Genomic DNA, 22,974 nt, shown 5'->3' with positions numbered 1-22,974 from the left:
GATATGTTTACAAGGATGGGATGAATAAAATTTAATGGGAAATAGCTATTTTGTGAACCTGTCTGCAGCAGCCATTACTGCACTGCCTGAAAAAGCAGATGGAAGAGGATGATTTAAGGTTTGCTACCTTACAGAGACCCCTCACTGCCTAAAGAGTCAAAGAAAACCAAAATCAACCACCACTTTTGAAATATTAGCAGTTTAATAGCCTTCAGTGCCATAGGGTGAAAAAACAACTGACATTTATGCACTGCCCAGCACAGGGTGAATATTCCAGCAAAATTTCCAGCAGCCAAGCCCCTCCCACAGTACAGCCCCAGGAACACTCATTCCAAACCCCCAAGCCCAAGAGAGCTGCTAGCAGCAAAGAGGAGCTCCAGGCTTTCTCTGCACCTGGAGATGCAGCATCACAGTGATGAAAACACAACAGCTGCACAGAATTTGCTTATTTTTTTTTAATTCACAAAGCTGGGGGAAAAAGCCCTTAATTAGTCTAATAGGTTATACATTGAATTCTTTGCTCAGTTCTCCCCAGAAGGCTCCTAATCTTGGCTACAATTCAAACTCCTCTCAGTGTCCAAACATTCCACTGCTTTAGTTCCTCCCAAAGTGCCACCTTGCAGCTGGGGTTGCTGGTCAGCAGCACATGAACCTCTGGGAGCTCACAAAAGCTCCTCTGACTCCCCAAGCACTTGTGCCTTGTGCTCTTAAAATAACCCTGGGAGAAGGTAGGCAAATGCATGGAAAAATGGAATTGTGCATTTTTCTTTCCAAAGCTGAAATAAACGTGCACATGTATATTTTATCAAGTATGGGCAGAAGACAATTGAGACAGCAGGGAATTTACTGATTCTCCACTACAATGGACTCGCTTTCCCATCTCATAGATCCCACTAGTTATTATCAGAAAAATCTGCTTATGGGCATTATCTGTTCAAGTACATCTGGAATGGCTTATGACCTGTACTTTACTGACTCTGCATAGCTTGAGGGCTCTATCTACTCTTCTCAATGCCATCCTGCCTTTGTACACAGAGTAGGAGGGATTTGCAACCACAGCCCCACAAATACAGGTGGGGGAGGTTACTTTCCCTGTGTTCTGTCTCTGCTTGAGAGGTTGGACAGTGAATGGAGAAGGCAGGAGAATAAACTGGAGGGCATCTTGCTTGGGAGCTGGCACTGTTTCTGCAGAAGCTGAACAATGGAAAATTGCTGAAGAATTCTGGATTTGCACCCCTATTTGCCACTGGGGGGATTTGCAACCACAGCCCCACAAATACAGGTGGGGGAGGTTACTTTCCCTGTGTTCTGTCTCTGCTTGAGAGGTTGGACAGTGAATGGAGAAGGCAGGAGAATAAACTGGAGGGCATCTTGCTGGGGAGCTGGCACCGTTTCTGCAGGAGTTGAACAATGGGAAAATTGCTAAAGAATTCTGGATTTGCACGCCTACTTGCCACTGGCACAAAACCACTAACAGCCAAGTTAGGACGCACTGCACATGTACTTGTGTCCTGGATTGCCAAGCAAATTGTATTCTATTTGCCATCTGTAGGGCAGTTGTCTTCTGTTCAGTGGGCAGTTTGCCTTATCTCTTCCACACCCACTCCTCCCTCTGGGCAGACATCTGCTGATAACAGGCTATTGAGTGTCACTGTGTGACTGATGAGAACCACAGCATCCCATTGTAAGATGCTCCACCCAGTGGGAGCAGACAAGCATTCCTACCTGGTTATAATCTTGAACTCTGGAACACCAGCACGGCTTTCTCCACTGGATTTCCCAGAGGAACAGCTGCCTCTTCCACTGGGTCTTCAGAGGAAAACTACACCTTTCTGCAGGATCCCTGCTCCAACAGAACCACACCTGACACTCCAGGACTGCAGCCACAATTCCAATTGGACTGCTACCAACACCCAGACCAACGGGGTGTCAGGTTGTGTTCTGACTCTGTCGGTGTTGTTTTGGTTTACTGCATTGTTTATTTCATCTTTTTATTTTCTTCCCTAAAAAAGAACTGTTATTCCTGCTCCCATTTTTTTTAATTTGCCTGAGAGCCCCTTAATTTCAAATTTATAGCAATTTGGAGGGAGGGGGTTTACATTTTCCATTTCAGGGGAGACTCCTACCTTCCTTAGCAGACACCTGTCTTTCAAAACCAAGATAATGAGTAGAGGTGTCATGAGCTGGTCCTTGGAATTCAAACTGCTACCAAGCAAATCACATTTCCTTTGAAACTCTGTATATTCAGCCCTTTAAATGTTTTCAGAGTTCCTCACCTCACACTGCTCCTTTCCTAATTTTCTCTTTGAGATTTGTGCTCTGCACATGGCTGCTGTCACACAAAGGTAAAACAATACTAGCAGTTCAGTATGCAGTATTATTCAGCATGAGGCAGGAAAGTACAGGAGCACTTTTTAGACTTTATTTTGTAGTTCTGATAATGTGCCTCACCACTTCCATGAATTGGAAATTTCTAATTTTTATTTCTAATGGTGCTCCTGACAGAAGTATTTGCTTGCCCTTTACTAAACAGTCAGAATTACTCAGCCTGGAACTCCACTTTCTTACCTTTCTTTAGTTCATATCAAATGACTGTATTTATAATATTTATAATAGAAATAGAGGGTAATGCCTGTTGCAAGTCACAATCAGAGACCCAACACTTAGAAAAACCCTGTACAGAACGTTACTTTGGTTGTTACTGGACATCACTTGGGCTTGGCATACAGAAGTTAGACAAAAGGGAAACTTACACCAGCCCACATGTTCTCTGGGAAGAGCTGTGAGTAGACACAGTAGAAATGTCAGAAGGACCTCTCAAGGTCACTACTCCAACCTCCTTCTCAAAGCAAGACAATCACCAGTGCTGAGCCTACTATTTAAATATTTAGTGTGTTTTTAAAACAAACCAGCAATTGGCAGACATGTTTTCTAAATTATTCATTTTTTCATGGGCAATGAGTAAAGATCTATGGATGAAACCATCACACATCTCTCTCCAGCTGTAAGAAGGCCTTTCACTGGATCTGTGTGGTGACCAGTTGTTATTCTACTTATACTGAGTTCAAACAATGAAAAAATATCACTCCCACTTGCAGTCATGGTTTTCCTACTGAAGTCTGCTTGAAATAAAACTGAACACTGAAATAAACTGGCTGCACCAAGACAACAGAGCAACATTTGAGAACACCACATTTTTTCTTACTCCAGGCTGAGGTTTTCACAAAAGTCTGAGCTATTTAGGCACTAAAACCTTGTTGATATTCCAACAACTATGATACAGAAGTGTCACTCACACACCAGCATCACCTACACACTCCAGTGACCAATAATGACACATTTGGGCAATATTAATACAGCTTGTTTCTGCAGGACACATAAATTAGTCCCTGTGGGGACTAGTATTATGGGCTGTAATTTCAGCTCAAGCTTCTATGACAATACAAGCCAAGAGACTGCAGTCTGCAGCACACTGAACCTAATGAGACATGGCAGCTTTGGAAAGCCATCTATAGTTTTCCTTGTAAATGGCATGCTGTCCTAATAAATGAAATGGTTTTACATGCCTTTTACCAGTTTCCACTAAGGCTAGCTCAATTTCAGAACTCTTTCTTTAATTGTGATGTTATCTGAGAAGAAGTCTTTCCAAATGCCAAGGTAAATGAGCATCAACAAGGTGATGGATGAAAAAAGGAATGTACTCTGCAGGCAGACATCAGAATGTAGAGACAGATTCAATTACATAACATTTACCTGGGCTCTTATGTTCCAGTCTTTCTATTAGATCACCATGCTTAAGCCCAGACACTTTCAAAAGATTGTAGCTGGCCAGGAAAATCTGTTTGCTGGAATGGGAAAAGCTTTGGGTACGTAAACATTCAGAGGAAGTTTTCCTCTGACTGCTAATCAGAAAGAAGAGAAGAGCCATCCAGGATGGCACCCAAGTACATTGGCACCCTTAAGGCAGAATTACCTGACTCATTTTACGGCTTAGCAAAAAGTGCGACTCTTTTGGAGACTGCTGATGTTCCACACGAAGGGCTGGCTTTCCTTTGGGTTCTCACTTGTTTGTTTGGTTGTTTTTTTTCTTTCTTCCTAAAGAATCACAGGAAGTACTTGGCAATAAGCCAGGGATTGTGTTGCAGAAACTGTACAGAAAATACCTACAGAGTTGTTTTTTCTGTTATTGAACCTGTACTATTAGGAACATTAGAAAAAGTCGTGTGCTACAGATCTGCTGAGGTTAAAATACCTGCTGTTTTTAACAATCTCCAATTGCTGCTGGGCTCAAAATACCATTAGCTGTCTCTCTTCAGGGCAGTGAAAGCTCATGTTATCAATTATAAAAAGAATACTACTTGCAAGTCTCTGCTATCCATTTCTGGTAAGTTTTGGCTTCATAAACCAACTACAGGCCATAAATGATGTGGTGTCTCGTGTCAACTGCATCTGGAAAACCAAAAATTTAAACTACATAATGCAAGTCCACAGACACATCTGTGCTCCTAATCATTCTTACTCATGGCATTTGTGACTGTTTTAACTGGCTCAAACACTTTTGACATTGCCAGGTTATGTTCCTCGTGGTGTGGATAGAGAGATAATGACATTTTTTAAATGATTGAGATGGAAATAAAAGTATGCCCATGTAACTTGAGAAAACCAGCTATGTGGAGTATTCAACACAAAGATTTTAGCCTGACTTTTATGCATATTCCACATGTATTGAGACACATCTCACACTTGCCACCTGCCAGCTCTGATTTGATAAAACCCTGCAAGTGCTTGCTACAGCCCCTGTGAGTGCCCAGCAGAACTGGTTAACATAAACCCGCTCCATCTAAAAAGTTTACCTAAAAGGGAGATCACACAAGCACCCTGTTGTTCTTGGCCAAGAAAGCTGTAACATACAGCTACATTTAGCAATTTGCACACTCTCAGGAAACCAAGGTGAATGCTGGGTCTGGAAATTGGAATCTGACTCCTGCACCTCAGGCTGAGGTAAATAAGCAAACCTGTGACAGGTCTGGAATACATGATCTTATGAAATTCAATTAGAAGCAGCTGAGCAGTAACATTTGGAATGTGTGTAGTGCCTTTCACTACCTCATCCAAATGCTTTATTTCATTAAGGGTGCAAGTCCATTTGCTGAAAAGAGTTCAACTCATGTGTCTAAAGCTCATTAAAAATAAATAAAAAATTCTATGAAACAGCCAGGAATAAAATCCTGCCCTTTCTAGCCTGGTATCTTGTCTTTTACCATGAAGACAGAGTCCCAGTTGAATCATCTGAACTGACACTGGGTGCAGGTGCCACTGGAGAAGACATGTTAGGCTAAGAAAGGTTTGAGCTGAGGAATCAGTGGCGTTTTATTGTCTACTGCTTAAAAATGCAAGTGATCTTTTCTTCACCTTAATTTGTTCTGGGGCAAAACCTCAAGATTAAAAACTGTGTCTGTTTCCCCTGTGTGCAGCCCAGATGGAGAGCAAGGCCATCAACTCATGGCCACCATGTGGAAGCAGAAGGCAGCTCCTGACAGGTCTTGCACACAAATTGAGTGTGAAATGAAAAACCCTCCCAGGTTACCTGCACTGAAAGTGCCAGGTGACTTCACAAGCTTCACTCTTTAGCTACAATCCACCTGCTGCAGCACAATTCCTGCAGTGCATGAGCAGGAGACAGACCCTGGGCACTGCTGCAATATTCCCTGCAATGCTTCTGCTTTTCTGCTTCTCATTTTGTGGATTCCCACTTTAGATACATTCACCACAGGAAGCTACACAACATTGGACCTTAGCAAAGAAATAAATTCAAGAATGCCATGTATAGTTTCTGTCTTTTGTTTGTTGGGCAAAACACCAAGAGCCCTAATGCTTTGCTGCCAATACAAAAACAAGCATGTGCATGCACTAAAAAAAGGCCTTTTAACTTTTCTCTTAAAATTTCTCTCCCTTTCCTCAAGGAACTGTACATGATTTTAAATTGTTATGACACGTGACATGCTGCAATCATTCTGAAATCATAATGTGACATCATATCATAATAAAATACACAGTGGTAGTATCAGTTTCTTTTGAATTAGACAATATTAACAAGCATTAAGAGCATCAACTACTTAAAGAAAACTGACATATCCTATTTCTTTTTTTTTAAAAGCATCTCCTGGTCTGTGTTGCAATGAAAGAGGCACTAAGAAGGAGTATTTTCAAAAGCTTTTAAATGTTATTTTTCTATATATTCTGTCACAAACAGAACACATGTTATCATATGATCCACCTGACATTCCACAGTACACCTTCCAGGAAATAAAGTAAAAATTATGGATGTATTTAAAACTAACTTGCTTGAGCTAACTTCTAGATTAAATATGCCAAGTGTGTTTTTGCAGCTTTGTTTGGAGAGTATAATCTTGCTCTCTATTCAAATGTTAAAGTTCTGATCAGTGGCCAGCTCTGTCAGGCAAAAGGAGCTTCCTCATATGTTTTACATCAGTTATTTTTAATCCCATTCATGCAACAGCCAAAGTAAAGACTGGCAGCCAAGCTGAAACCTGCTCCAAGGAAGGCCAAACAATATGCAAACAACCCTTGAGGTTTTTACAGAAGCACAAATCACCAGGCAAATTGGGCTAAACCACAATTTTCATAAAAACACCCAAAATCTTGGACATGATTCTGCCCTGTAGAGGAAGCCTTCATCACTTGTGTGGAGGAGAGAGAGAGCACAGAAAATGTGCATCGTGTTAGACTGCCCAGAGAAAGCGCCAAAAGCCTGCTCACTTTACAGATCATTTATTCATTATAATTTTCTGCAAATTAGCTCTACAATAAGTGTGTTTCATGCAATTCCTGGCTGACCACCACTTAGCTCTGCCATGGTCCTTGAGGAAGCACAGTTCTAAACCAAGCTGCAGTTTTTTATGACCAAAATAAAATGCCACAAATTAAATCCATGCTTATCCCAGTTGGGAGGCAAAGCAAAAAAAAAAAAAAGCACACAACACAAACCCAATATAGAGCTGTCAAAACAAAGTTTTCCTATCATTTCTATGATTAAACTTCCTTTCTTTCTGACATTCATAGTTTTAAAATGAGATGTAAAAAGTTTTATTATTAGTCTTAGCCGTATATTTCAAGATACACAGAACTGTATAGAGCATAACACCATTATTAAGATTTTAGTCTCAGAAAGACAGAACAGTGTATGGGAAAGAAAGTCAAGTAAGAGCAAAATTGGAAAGATTACAGAGAAGGAGGTAACAAGCTGTACTTGTACAAAGCAGAGTAGAAAAGAATTCATAACTAATGGGAGGGATGCAACAATGTGACAGACAAAATGAGACATTATCTTGTGACTACTGGTAATCCAAAAAGATGTGTAGGTCTGAATATCTCACCAGACACAATGAGAGTTGGGAGGAAAGATAGATAGGGAAAGACTGGGAAAATGTAGAATAAATTCCTTCTTCGCTAAAATATTGTCCAGGTGGGTGAGCTCTGAACTATAATGAAGTGATTTTAAACGTAGCCAAAATTGGAGACACTGTTATCTTTTCTCTGAGCTGCCAGTTTTGCAGAATGTTTTGAGTCATTAGTCTCCAACACAAACTAGAGCCCTTATGTTTAAATGTAATAAAGTCTTCATTAAATAATTCCATTATGTGTTTTTTCTACCTACTGTACACATAGTTATGAATTACTGATAGCAAGCCCTAGGCAAAGGCAAGGGGAAAACAGAGATGAAGTGAAAGCTTCATTTTCTTTCTTAAGGTGAAGCCTGCTGAACACACAAGATTGATTCTGATGTGTTTACTCACAAGAAGAGCATCATCATTGCATGAATACCCGGGTTGATTTCAATAAAAACTGAGTGATGCATTATTCAGTTCAGCTAACAGAATGAGAATCTGATTTAATTTGAATTAAGAAGGAGTAAGGTGAGAAAGCAAGAAATAGAAAAACAAGAAACAATCCAAAGTGCAAGCCACAGCTTGATCTCTGTCTCCTGAAGCTCCAAATTCCAGACCTGAGCTGTCCCTGAGCAGAGTGTGGGTACACATTCTTTCATTGTTTATTCTTGTCCTGTCACTACTCAGCTTTAAAACAGGGAACCAAAAGCAATTGTGCCACCAAATTGTGCCTCTTAAAAGCAGCTCTGCCATCCAGTCCACACTTGCCTCATAAACTTACCAAGCTCCACCTTAAAAGTCAATTAATTATCTGCATTATTTTTACTGGGTTTGAGCACCTTCTCACTTACAGTGGCTAATAACCTTCTTCTAATCTCCACCCTAAATTTATTCATAGCCAGTCAAGACTCATTCATTCTCATGCCACTGCTGTTTTTTACCTGACACACTTGTTCTCCTCTGGGGTATTTACCCATGCTAAATTTGTGGCTGACACTCAGCATACAAACCTGCATTTAGCTCGACTAAATACACCCAAACATTGAAACTCTCTTGTGGTGAGCCTCATACCCCCAAACCACTGCACCTTTTACAACCTGACTTCCATTTTTGGGTATAAGTGGATGCTTTTCACTGTTATCTGGATGAGATAAGGTCAGAGCTTTATACAGTAATGACAACACACCTGTCTGGTGTATTTTAGACCTATAGTTACCTCTATGTGAGACCAAAAAGTTTGTATTTAAGTCCAAAAATGTGAAAAAAAACCAACCAAAAAACCAAAACAAAGTCATTGCAGAAAGAGTCACCCTCCATTTCAGAAACACCAAATTCTCTATTTGTCTTGTGTATATAAATAAATTTTATGCCTCGTGTAAAGAAAACATTATTCAATGGCTTAGGAACCCTAAGCTGAGGAAAATAAAGGCAATCTTATTTTCCAAAATAAATAAACCTTATTTTTCTAAAACTGATCTTTTTACCTGACACACTTGTTCTCCTCTGGGGTATTTACCCATGCTAAATTTGTGGCTGACACTCAGCATACAAACCTGCATTTAGCTCGACTAAATACACCCAAACATTGAAACTCTCTTGTGGTGAGCCTCATACCCCCAAACCACTGCACCTTTTACAACCTGACTTCCATTTTTGGGTATAAGTGGATGCTTTTCACTGTTATCTGGATGAGATAAGGTCAGAGCTTTATACAGTAATGACAACACACCTGTCTGGTGTATTTTAGACCTATAGTTACCTCTATGTGAGACCAAAAAGTTTGTATTTAAGTCCAAAAATGTGAAAAAAAAACAACCAAAAAACCAAAACAAAGTCATTGCAGAAAGAGTCACCCTCCATTTCAGAAACACCAAATTCTCTATTTGTCTTGTGTATATAAATAAATTTTATGCCTCGTGTAAAGAAAACATTATTCAATGGCTAGGAAATTAACCCTAAGCTGAAGAAAATAAAGGCAATCTTATTTTCCAAAATAAATAAACCTTATTTTTCTAAAACTGATCTGGTTTATTCACATGAAACAACCTGACAAAAATACCACTTTAGAAAAAAAAGCTAAAAAATTCTTCTGAAAGACAGCTGTATTTTTTTCTTTCTAAACAATTTTAAGCATTAAATTTAAAAAAAAAAAAAAAAAAGGTCATACAAATCCAGAGACTTTTCAAACGTCTCAAAAAAAATCTTCATTTGGAAAACTCAGACCTGCTCAGAACTGTTTCAGTTCAGGGTAACACATTCTTTTAATGCTTGCTATTTTCCATGGGACACATAACCCAGTTTTATTTCCCCTCTAATCAGGAGATATTAATGTGTTCCAGGAGTGTGGAATATGATTCCCTCTGCTAACACACACAGTGCATAAAAACAGAAGCAGCAAGGATTTTATTCTGGCCCATGGACTGTATATTAAAAAAAAAAAGTTAATATATTTTAATATTATGATTCCCTCTGCTAAGACAGTGCATAAAAACAGAAGCAGCAAGGATTTTATTCTGGCCCATGGACTGTATATTAAAAAAAAAAAAAGTTAATATATTTTAATACTATAATAATATTATAGTATAATAATATAATAATATACAATAAGGTCTGTTGCATATATAACACATATAATAGATAATAACTATGTATCCAATAATTTTATATCATAATAATACACACATACAATATGTATATTTTTTATATATATTTGTGTGTGTGTTTTCCTTGGCCCCTGTTTTTTTGTAGTTATCCAAGCAGCATAAGTTTTGTTATAAAATACAATGTTGAGACAAAGGTACTCACTAGGGAAACCAGCATTTTAATTTATGGGTATATAGAGAGAATAATCCAGCTTTTGTTTCTGAAGTTCTGCAACTTAAAAAACAGCCAAATACATTTATTTCTGGAATAATAATAAAAGCTTTGGGCTGACACATTTTATGCCACGTCACAGTCCTGCAGAATTTTATGGCTGAGTTATAAACCTGAAAAATATGTGCTTATAATGGAAATCCTGACAGACCCTCATAGGGGCTCCTGTAATATCTTGAATTTGATTTAGGAGTGGTTTTCAATAATGCTTTCCCAAGCCAGTCTGCTGGGGACTGCTAGGGAAAATGTGATGTTGAGTGTGTCCCATGTCCCCAGACGCAGCTCAGTGTGCTTGATGAGAACGCTGGGGCATCAAGGAAAGCCTCCAGAGCTTCTCTAGCCTGGGGCTGTCAGGTCTCTAATATCAGAAACCCCATAAATGTCAGGGCTAAGTGCACCTTTCATTTAACAAAACAATAAATTGTCTGTCTCTGTGCAATAAATCGCTCATTGCTGTGCCTCCACAAGGCCTGATGTGATTTGTAAATGACTGGAAATTCTGCTTTGTTTTTTTTTTCCCCCTCACAATCATGAACCATGCTTCTGGGAACACTGGATTTTTAGAGAGAAGGGAAGAGAGAACCTACATGACCCATGAGCCAGATTAAGACTGGAGAAATTAGGATTATAACCTACTATAAACCTGTCCCATCCCCCACTATAAAACCTTCAAAACCTTTATTATTTATGATTATGAGAGAAATGAAGGAGCTGAGTCTTTTCTTAACCCTGGAGTGAGACAGGACAGCATAAGAGCTCTGATGGGTGGCAGACACGGTGCTCCTGAAGGGAGCCAAGCAGACAGGGAATGAGAGTGAAGGAGAAATGGTGACAATGGAGGAAAAAAAAAAAGGTGCTGACACAAAGCACTGTGAAAGTAACGGAAAGACACAAGTAAAGAAAGTAAAAGAAAATTACAGCAAAAGAAAGACTGTGAATATAGTGAGTGGACAGCCCATCTGAGATGGAAGGAGAAAGGGAAATGAGAAGAACTTGGTCAGCATTTAAGCTGATGAATTTTCTCAGCTTGCCTTCATTTTAATCCTTTCAATAGGAAACTTCTGTGGGCTACTGGGTTTGGTAGAAAAGTTACTAAACCAGTTCTGTACTCCAGAAGAAATGACTGGTGAACAAATGGCATGAAAACTGCACAGAATTCTCTGGAAATAAGTACATAGTTATGCAGAGAAACATGCCTTGCATGGAAAAAAAAAAGTATCTGAGAGGATCAAGAGAAACTTCCTTATTGTCCCACATAAGCCCAAGACAGCCCAGTTCATCACAGCAAGAAAGAAATCTGAACCCTTCCACCACTTGGAAATAAAAAGCTGGGATGAAGAATTTGGCAAGATCTGCATGAAGTTTGCTGCAAGGGCTTCTCAAGTTTGTATGAACTTTGGGAGCCACCCAGCAGGGTACAAAAAGTCCTGTGGTATGGGCAAAGTTGGGAAATGCCCCTCTGAGAATCAATAGCATGATGTTTTCTGAGAGAGCCCTCCAACCAGAAAAGGATTCTTCCCTTCCATCTGTGAATATCCAAGCTTCCCAGCTGAGTGAGAAAAATAGTCATGACAAATAGGAAGAGAAAAAGGAAATTGTAGAGGGATTCAAGAGAGGAAGATGACTCTTTCCCCCATGTATTTAGATTCTGCTCCTCTACGAAATTAAAGCCTTGTTTCAATATGGTTTTAATTTCATAGCCCTCTCTTTTGTACACTGCACGTCCTCACGGAGCAGCCCCATTAGCAAACTACATTTATGCTAATGGGGGCCTGCTTGCAGTGATAATTATCACAGGCCTTGGCCCTGGTCCTGGCCAGTGTCAGCACGTCAGGAGGGGCTGGAAGGCCATTATCACTGTACAATTAGCCTTGTCAGGGCAAAGAGACACATCTTGAAGCCTAAAATGTGGACAGCTGATAGATGACTGCCATTAAACTCCTTTGCTCACTCCAGGATGGAATAGCCACTGAGCTGTAGGGTAGGCTTCTTTAATGAAAAGGAAAGACCTTGAAGCACAGCCACTGTCCTCCACCTCCTCCCAACCTGTCCAGCTACCCCGACTCCTCTTGTTTCTCGCAGCTTCTCTCTCATTCCATCTGTAGCAGAGTAACAAAAGCTTTCTCTAATGTTGTTCCTGATCCATCAAGTCTTGCTGGAGAAGAAAGACTCCTCAACTCACAGTGCAACCCCACAGGCCCTCCCTGCTCAGAGCCTCCCTCTCTCCAGACACGAGGAGTGCAGGCCCAAACCCACTGGATTTAGGATGCTGCTGGATCAGCTTCTCAGCTGCAAAAATCAACATAGATCCTTTGAATTTCACACAGCCTGTGAGTTCACACCCAGCTGAGAAGTGCAGTGATAAATACCCCTTCCCAAAAAGCCTGGCATGGAGAGAGGCCCCTTCAGGACAAACCCTCCTTGGCCAAGAGAGCTGCAGGAGGGCACAGAGCCCTGGGACCACAGGTCAGAAAGAAGCAGCAAGGAGGCTTTGCAGAGCCTGTGGCTTGGTGGCTCCTGGAGGCTTCCAGCTGCAGCTCTGTGCCTCTGGAAGGGAATCCTTAGACACAGCAATGACTCAAAGCAAGCTGCAATAGCACTCAGCAGACTTGAAGACATGCATCTGCTTCATTAAAATTTGATCCCCAAGTTCCTCTCTCTCTTTCCTTCCTAGACTGTTTTCAAACATTGTTTTCCTGCATACCTGGATAACTGATGCTCTGCAGGGTTTTAGTTAAGGTAATTTGAGAATTCTTTTATATTGAAAAGGTAGAAAAAGTAATCCCCTGAAGTACTTGGTTTTCTTTCCATGACATTCCATTGTAACCACCTACTTCTGCTTTACCTCGTTAGTATTCTGAGGGGTTACAAAAGAATTATTATAGTTCAGAACACAAAATCAGGTCTGGAAGCCCCTGGGGGACACAGGGCAGAACAGGATGGGACTAAGATCTAGGAGAGCTGAGCTCACAGCCTAAGTGATCACAGGCAATCTGCCTCATGTTAGGAAGTTTGTTTCCTGACTGTCCCTCCACCTTGACTTCTTTGGGGCAGGAAAAAGTTACTCTGTCCTTGAACAGTGCTCAGCAAGATGAGTGCAGATGTCATTCAAATCAACAGCAGCAGAAAGAAACCATAATTTTAAGAGGGAAAAGAAACCCAACAGTTTAAGAGGAGATGTAACTGCCCAGGTCTATGCTGAAGTTAGCATGTGTTGTATGCAACATTACAGAAGCCTTCTTAAAGGCATTTCCATGAGAATGTCCTCACCCTTACAGCTCTAAGTTGTGTGTGTGGGTGTGCTGGGGCAGCCCTAGCTGAGAGAAACTGCATCAAACACATTGAAATGTCAATGCACACAGCACTTTTTTTGTGTTTGTTTGTGGAATCTTCCTGACTTATGTGTCACAGCCTGGCTGAGAGGGATGTGATTGACCTACTGAGAATTCACTTCCAGGCTTGTGCCATCCATACAGAATTGGAGTTTCAATCCACCTCTCAAGGAGCCAACACTAAGGATGTTCATGAAGTATTATTCCCTCCTTCCATACCCTGAGGTCACCAAGGTGGACACTCTTGCTCCCACTCCAAAATACCTTGATACCTGAGCACAGCTCACTGCTTTACTGGACAGCAAACTCCAGGTAAAATTGCTGTGCTGATCTCAGAGCTAAAAGGTTAAACATTCATTTCCAAGCAAGGCAATCCCCATGGAAGTGTGACACCAGGAGAAGCCTTGTGAATCTGCAGAGCAGAAGGGAAGAGCCCCCTTAGACACAGCTGCTGTCTAACAACCATGTTTTATGCAGAATGCTTGGGGGCTACTCTATTTTTATAGCTTTCATCCATAAAATAAGAAGCTAAAGCTTCTGGAAGGAGAACACAATTACCCTACAATGATGTAACATCAGAATAAATTCAACACAATCTGTATAAGCAAAGAGAAAAAGCACCCAAGCCTTTTCCAATTGGCAGTAGATAATGCTTTATAACTGCCCTGTCATCAGCCTTCAGAAGCTATCTCCATATGTGGGTTGGCAAGCAGGCATAGTGGCTAACTAGCTTTGCATCTAGTTGTACAGCAGTAGAGACATATGGAAATGAACAGCCTGGCAGAACAAGTGAGCTCTGAAGCAATGACTTCCATAAATAAGTGCCTGCACACTGGCAGATGGAGAAAAGCACAGTTAGGGAGGGACTGTGTCACAACAGCAACTTGATTTTAAGCAATTCCTAAAAATCAGCCTGAACTTCAGACCTGAGGCATTTCCAGTGGCTTCAGCCCTCTTCTTGCTGGAGAAAATCCTCCCCATAAAACAGGGAAGGTGAGGTAGAACAATGCATCTAGCAAAAGATACCAGGAGCTGCTTCAGGGAGCAGAGAACAGGACTGGCAAGTCACTGATGATTTTTGCCTCTTACTACTCTGGTAATTATGCTTTTGGTACCTTGCAGAAAGACACAACGAATCATTGCCCACAGCCTAGAAAAGCAACACGTGGAAAGACACTCCCAAGCCTTATGGAAGTGCCTGAAACATGGGCATAGTGGGTACAGGAAAGTGGGACACACATGTGCACCTTCCTGCAGTGAATGGGGATTTGTGCCAGTTGCTGCCTTCTGAACTCATTCCTCTGGAGATCACTTTATTTCAAGGCAAATGGTACCCTTCCTGTTTTCTAGTCACTGTTAAAAGTGACAGATTAATGGAAAATGAGTATTACTTTAATTCTACTTTTTGGGATAGGGGGACTCCATGTTTGGTGATCTCAAAGGTTTTTCCTCTTACCATAGTTGAAACAATTTTTTGTGCACGCCCTCTTGTGAATGATTGACATGATTACTGTGACGTGGAAGAACATAAATTTAATTAATTTTCAATAAACTAGCATAAATAAACTTCACTAAACTCTCTCAATAACAGGCCAATTTTTATTACAAAGGAATTCCCTTTCTCTTCCTGACACTGCATCAGTTGATATTACATTTCTGATCTCACTTCTTTGCACTGCTTGGTTACCACCTCAGAGCTCATGTGTCTGTGACACCTCATCTTCTCCTCTCACATTACAGGGGTGATCAAGAACTGCAGCAGCAACAATTTTCCAAGAAATATCCCTAAATCCAAACCCCACATTAAGCTGAAGCCATGCACAGTGGCAATCAGTTCAGAGGCTGCTTCACAATGTGGGAAATAGTAAAGGTAAAAAGATTTCTAGAAAGCTGTAAAAGTAGGCTTTAGAAGCAGAAAGAATAGAAAACTTAAAGCTAGCTGCAGCTGTAAAGTTTGAAAGTAGAAAAAGTAACAATAGTATAGTAAGCAAAGGTATGAAACTGTAGCTTGAATTTTAGGCTTGGCTAAGATAAACTTTAAGACTGCAGGAAAATGTGCTTAGCAAGATAGTAGAAGGTTTTAAGCTTAATAATGAAGTATTGTGTGTTGTTAATAAAAAGAATACAAGTAAGCATTGTGTGAAGCAGATGTACTTTTAGTGATTGGAGAGAACAAGTGTGTAAGCTTTAGCAATGCGCTACTGGCTGGAAAGTTTTTAAAATGCTCTGTAACAAAGAAATCTGTGCTGCTGGCAGGACGTGAGCTTTGCCATCTTTCAATTGTCTCAACCCTGCAATGAGGCTGAGGCGGCAATGAAGATAAACTTTAAGACTGCAGGAAAATGTGCTTAGCAAGATAGTAGAAGGTTTTAAGCTTAATAATGAAGTATTGTGTGTTGTTAATAAAAAGAATACAAGTAAGCATTGTGTGAAGCAGATGTACTTTTAGTGATTGGAGAGAACAAGTGTGTAAGCTTTAGCAATGCGCTACTGGCTGGAAAGTTTTTAAAATGCTCTGTAACAAAGAAATCTGTGCTGCTGGCAGGACATGAGCTTTGCCATCTTTCAATTGTCTCAACCATGCAATGAGGCTGAGGCGGCAATAAAGCTCAAGGAATGAACCCCAGCAGTCCTGTCCTGTTTGTGAAAAACCACCACACACACTTTGGTAAGAATCACCACGGGAAAGCCATGACCTGCCTTCCACAGGCCCTCCCAGAGATCTGTAAACTGTGGATCAGGCTGTCTGCTCCACTACAAGGCTCACAGCAAAGCCAGCACAGCCCTGGCCCAAGGAGTCAAGGGCCATATGCACTCACAAAGTGAAAACCATGGAGGATTACCTCTGCATGGTGGCACTGCATAAATGTTTTGCATCAAATAATAACAGCCACTATCAATCAAAGTGTGGAGAACAGACGGGGAGGAGGCTGTGTTGATAGAGAGGACTCAAACAGGAATATGGATTTTGTCTCCCACCTTCCCTGGTCTGGTGTCAGCCCTAAATAAACCTTTGCACATCTCCATACAGGCAATTCCCATTGGTGTGTTGCAGTACTCCCCAGCAACTCTGGTTGCTTTACCACCACAGCACAGGACATTCACACATCTACAAAATACTGCAATGTCAGATTTGGGTTCCCCCCTCTCTACCCAGCCCTACAGCCACTTAATCTACTTTCTTCTTCAGGAAGGTTTAACAAAAGACCTGATTCTGGAAAGAAAACAGGACCTATTTGTGATGCTCCTCTAAATTCTGCTGTTCCTGAATAACAACACAAGGCTAGCTGAATTTCTACATTTTCTTTTATAAGAACCTTTTTTTTTTTGTATTTAAGTTGTTAAAAGAGGCAAATGTTTACTTAATATTGGGTCCAGCAAAACAATTGCTGAATCTCCAGGTTTCTCTTCAGTGCCAAAAGATTAACATTACAACTTGAATTAAGATTCTGTAATAGATGTTGTAGAAAATTCACTTAAGGCTGCAGATTTAATGTAAGATAGCAGTCTGTGGGCATGTGTTTATAACAAGCATTTTCTCCAAAATAATCTAAAACTGTAAACAACTTCCAAATGACTCAATGCAAAAGGCAGGCTCCAAATTGCCACTTGTAGTAAACAACCCTAGTTGTTCAAAAGTACCTTTAAAATGGATAAGTTATGGCCTTCTACACTGAAACATCTTGTTATTCTTTGCAAACAATTTTCTTAGTGCTGAGTACTTGTTCTTAGTACAACACTGAATACCTAAATGTGCCCAAAACCAGCTCTAAAACATTGTGCCAAGGATAGTTTGTGACCCAAATGTAGCAATATCACCACCCCAGGAGTGACATGAAGGACATCTTTATCTTCCAACAGAAAAGTGATGACAGATCTGGCAATGCAGATCCAGAAGGGCTGAAAACCAGTATATATATTAACAGTGAACAACAGAGGAGGCTGAGAAAACACCCTGTGTCCAGCCCCAGAATTCACATGGGGGTTTCTTTCCTCACTCACCCTCACCCCAAAAAAGAATTCCTCATTAACATTGAGTTGGAAAGACAGTTGTCCTGGGATGTAAGATATGGTTTAGGGGTATTCTATTCCAATCTGTCAGAGGTGGGGCAGTTCTCTTCTGTTCATTGGGCAGTTTTCTTTATCTATCCCACAGCCAATCCTCCCTCCAGGAGATCTCCTGTTATTCCTACTCGTATATCTTTGCCTGAGAGCCCCTTAATTTGAAAATTATAATAATTCAGAGGGAGGGGGTTTACATTTCCTATTTCAAGGAGGCTTCTGCCTTCCTTAGCAGACACTGGTCTTTTCAAACCAAGACAACAGTCAAGAAAAACACTTTGATTCACATGTTGACGAGTCATCTATAACGCTGTAAAGCAGCCAAAATAGTGTGTATTTAAAGAACTACTCAACCTTCTTCGAAATAAAAACAGGCCTGAAAAAAACCCAACACAAACAAAAAGAAAAGTCATGTTTTAAAGTTAATTATGAAAACAACAAGACATGATTAAAAAACCCCAACATGAACTACATACCTTAGCTATTTGGACACACCAGTTCAGCAGGAGCTGGGAACCAATATTATCCTTATGTTCATGGACATAATCCAGGAGGCAGCCATGAGGCATCAGCTGAGTGACCAGCTGGATGGTGGGGCTCAAGCAGACACCCAGGAGTCTCACCAGGTGTGGGTGGTCCATGCTGGCCATGATGAGAGCTTCCTGCAACAATAAAAGTGACCCAAAGGTTACCCCGGTGTGCTCAAAGACTCAATGCACTCGAGTTGTTGTAGTAAACTAGGAAATCATAAAGAAAGGCTTCATAAAATCAAGCCTGCTCTCCTTGTCAGGCCAGCCCTTTGCAGGTTCCCATGTGAAAGCAATCCTAGTGAAAGCATAACAATCTATTCATGGGTGAAAAACAACCTGCACCTGTATAAACTGTTTTTACACTGTTAGATGGAAAAATGAAAACTATTTCTCTTAAACAACCTTTCCTGACCATGCACATTGAGACTTTAAGTAACCAATCTATACAGGGTAACAACTTGTGACTAACCAATAAAATAATTAGCCAGAAAGTTAGTAACCAATTAAAGTTGCACACAAAGTCTACAAAACTGTATAAAAAGGAGTTATGTGAATAAAGAATTGGCTTTTTCCACCATGAAGAAAATAGAGTCCTGTGTAATTTATTCCAATACTGAAGTGGCTGAAGGATCCCATAACAGTGTTCCCCTGAGCACCATGAATTCCCTGTCTGGCCAGTGCTAGGCATTCCTAGTCAACCTCCAAGGCCCATGTAATGCCCACTTGATGTTCTGAGCCCCCAAAAACAAGAGTCAGCACAAATCTAAAATTCTGCACCGCCCTGCAGAACTTTAGATTTGTGCAGGCTGCATTCCCTGTTCCATTGCAGCCACAAAAAAAGATGCAGGTGTGACATACTTCACTCAAAGTCTCCTTGGTCTTGTTTTAATGCCTTTTTGGGGCTACCTGCAAACAGAGGCCAGACAAAATTAAGGGAATAAAAACCAGCTATATTTATTGAAGGACCTTCAGGTACATTTAGGGCAGAGGAAGCTCACCCAGGGGCTACACCCAAAAACTGGCAATGGCCTACAGGTTTTCACAGTTTCATAAGTGTGGTCCATTTGCATTATCAGGAGTTAATCTTCCAATTACAGCTTCAGGTAATGAAGTCATTTACACCATGTTTGCATTCTAAATCTGAGCCTCTTAGCTCAGCATCTGATACTTCCATCACCTCTCCCATCAGGTCTTGGGTGAGTTTGTTTTGATTTTTTCCACACGTAACCTTTGTACACAGAAAAGACTTTATTTCCCTTTTCCAGACTATAAGAAGTTTTCAGCTACCATGCTAGGTTTCAGCTACCAAGCTGGTCCAGGACCAAGGACCAGCAGGTTTTATCTTGGCTATGCTATTTGACCCTAAAGTTCACACCCCTGACCAGCAGCACAGGACCCCCTTATAAAAACCCTAAATAACTGTTTTTAGAGGTAATGCTGCCATCACAAGCCACTGGCATTCAAATACAGCAAGGAGAAAGCTCTTCTCTTTCTTTCACCGAGTCCTCCATTTCAGGACCATTTCATCATGGCAATGGAACAATGAAAAGTGAGATCGAATTGTGGCTCTGTAAGGCTATTTTGGCTGTCGTCTTTTTTTTTTCCTCAAAAAAACCCCAATATGACATGTGACAACTTACAGAATAACAGCTGTAATAGTGCCAAGGAAAGAAAGTGGAAAAAAAAAAGGATGAGACAAATTTGCCACCAGAAGAACATAAAAGTTGGGGTTTTTTTCCCTTCCATATATTAATGCAAAATTTAAAAAAAAAAATAGTTCTGGCAAGTAGGCTGAGTTTGTATTAAAGGAAATTGCTCATCATAGTACAAAGAATATTTGAAACCAAATTGCAGATATTTGCATAATAGTTCTTTTACTTTCTTTCCCCCTCTTTTTTTTTTTAGTAAAACAAAGAGATGAACAAGACACTAATTGTAGGGTTTTTTCCCTCCCAACAAGAAAAGAGCAGATGGTCCTCACTGGGGGGAGTGACTCCTTCCCTTTTCTTCCTCAATGTATGTGAAGAAATAAATAAATGAATAAATAAGGACTATTTGATGGGATAATGGAGGAGGAGATCTGAGAAAGATTCTGAGGCAACAAATTAGAAAAGGGATCTGAATTTAACTGGTTTTACTCACATTCAAATTCATACAGTTCCCACTCACTTAACTCTTAAGTATGGGGACTCCTTGAAACAATTTTAGCCTTTCTTCTGCTGTGACTTGAACACGTCCCTAAAGACCACCAGAATAAATACCTGTAGACAGGTGAATTACCCAGCCTCCAGAGCACAAAATTACTCTGCCTCATTTTTTCCCTTTTTACCCCTTTCATTTTTCTCCTGCAGACACATACAGGGACAGCACTTGCTGCCCACTCTGCCTCTGAATAAAAGTAAGAGGTTCCCCAAGAGCCTGGAGCTGGAGTACTTTTCTTTCTATATCCAGATTGATTAGAACAGAAATGAGATATTTTTTTTTGTCTTCCAAGGGCCCACACAGAAAGCTTTGAAGCTTGTGTCCATTAGTCTCCAGTACTTTCCATTGCCAAGTCTATCTGTGTCCAAAGGAAAACCACTTCTGTACAACAATAAAAGCAAGCAGTGCCCTTTGTCTCATTCTGTTGTTACAGGAAAGCACCTGCTTTTCCAATAGTTTTGGGCAAGAGTTTCAGGGAAAAAAAAGTAAAAATGTTTTTTATAAAATATTATGGACTTCTCTGTAATGAATTAAGGCACACACAGAGGGCAAGGAAATCTTCATTACAGATCTAAGCCACTAATAGTTACTAATTTAGCATGATTCCTGGCTTCATATAGTTATCCTCATTAGTAGAACTATTGTTATTTTTATTGAACTTAAATCTACAGAAGAACTAAAATCAGGGCTATGTGTATCCAGCACAGCAAAACACAAAGTAAAAGAGATTGCAATTGTTCTGCTAGAGCCTAATTACACAAAACAAACAACAACAACAACAGAAACATTATCACTTAGCAGCATTTTAAGAATCTGTTCAGCAAATAAGGAATACAAGTCTCTAGTTTCAAACCTGTTTGGACATGAAAGACGCTGGAGCTGTAATCTTTGTGCCATTTGGACACTCAGCAGGCTGGTTCCTAATATAATTGTCTAAAACATTTTAAGCAGGTGAGGTACATAAACTCATACTTGGGTGGTGGCACTGGCATCTTTCAAAACCAGCCTCTGCAATTTTCTGGGCCTTTTGGTAGCTGTAGGTCTGAAGCTCTTCTCTCTGCACTCGAACTGGCACAATTACAGGAATGTGTTTGGAATTACAATTTAATGTAGAAGAAACTGAGGTCCCAAAAGGGTACAACCTTCTATCCAAAGTCACATGGGAAGTCTGGAGCACAAGTGGAAACAGTGCCCCAGATCACTTCACCTTTCTCTCCTGAAAAATTCACATTCATCATTCCTCTCTTCATCCCTTTTCAATGTGATTATTACATTATTACCCCATTAAGCTCAACTCCTGTGATTTATACACACAAGCCTGTATTAAACAGTAACATTAAACAATCACATAAACATTATTTTAATGGTTCACACTTATCTGCCTGCTGTGTGCACTAAGAAACAAGAGAGCAGCCCAAAGAAGGCTGAGTTTGCAGTGAGCAATCACCAGACCTATTACTGGTTTCTGTCAGCAGAGCTATGTCAAAAGGGGTTTAGGGAGGTGCAACTGCAATTTGGAAATCTCACCTAAAACTGTTTCCTGATCTATCCATACTCTGCAGTCATGTTTGAAATATCTTTAATTTGGCTGCTGTTTCTGAAAAGTAACTCCCGCTAAAGCACAATTTTGATTTTAACCTTCCAGGATGGGGAAAAAATCCCCAGTTCTTGAGACTGTGAGAAGGAAGAGTGCTCTGAGTACACCTACACATCTTATAAGATGGTATTTAATTTCCCTCTTTCCTACTTTGGCATGGTGTTGCCAACAATTACAGCTGAAAACAGAACATAAATATTGGCCAGCATGGTGGCTGCTGAAGAACAGCCTTTGGTACTGGTTTTGTTTCTCTGACCATGCAGTTTGCAAACCAGGGGGGGCTCAGCGAGTTGCATGTGCCGGTAGCAGTGAGATAATGCCATCCTTTGCCACACTTAGGTCCACGTTGAACATTTATTTCCACCCAGAGTGGCCCAGGGTACAACTCTCTTCAGCTCATGCTGTTATTCATTAGTACACACACATCCCCTAGTTCAAGGGGAGCATCACAGATCTGCTACACCAATTTGGCAAGCCCAGAGTAAATGTTACTGCTCCTCTTAGAGGCAGGTGAAGATATTCACCTGATAAAGAGTTAAGTAAGCACAAAGTCTGAAAAGTCTGTTTTCTTGACCTTCTGCTTCTAAATGTTCCTGCCATAAAATGCTGTCAAACAAAGTAAAACAAAAGATGAAAGAACTCCATGCCTGTTTTTTCTTAATAATTGCTGAGTAATTAAATGTACTTAACAGCTGACTTCATAGTGCACTGTGCATTTTTCTGAAAGCACAGCTAAGCTAACAGGAGAGATACTACACTGCATACACTGCTTTTTACATTCATTTTAAAATTCTTCCAGTGACTGGGGCAAACACCTGCCTGGAGTGCACATCTGACCTGCTGCAGGGCACATCCAATCACAGCCCAGAATTTAATACATTTCAAAGCCTTTTGTTTGTCTGCTAGGTCTCACCAATTGTTTAGGTGGTAGCTGACTCAGCCTGTGCAGTCTGCAGAACAACTTAGGC

The 22,974-nt window shown here is 40.5% G+C and overlaps 1 protein-coding gene across 2 annotated transcripts in view; it reads right to left on the bottom strand.

Moving 5' to 3' along the window:
• The window catches only part of ERBB4 (erb-b2 receptor tyrosine kinase 4), a 483,644-nt gene that overhangs the window by 71,756 nt on the left and 388,914 nt on the right, over positions 1-22,974 (bottom strand). For both annotated transcript variants that reach the window (XM_039728642.1, XM_039728643.1), the window contains exon 20: positions 18,154-18,339. In XM_039728642.1, coding sequence (XP_039584576.1) covers positions 18,154-18,339 — 186 coding nt within the window. The remainder of the gene's footprint in view (positions 1-18,153; positions 18,340-22,974) is intronic.

The sequence above is a fragment of the Passer montanus genome, unplaced genomic scaffold (genome assembly GCF_014805655.1).
Source record: "Passer montanus isolate IOZ18808 unplaced genomic scaffold, ASM1480565v1 scaffold66, whole genome shotgun sequence".
Taxonomy (NCBI): domain Eukaryota; kingdom Metazoa; phylum Chordata; class Aves; order Passeriformes; family Passeridae; genus Passer; species Passer montanus.
Note: the sequence above shows the minus strand (reverse complement) of the source record. Positions and strands in the feature narration are given on the sequence as shown.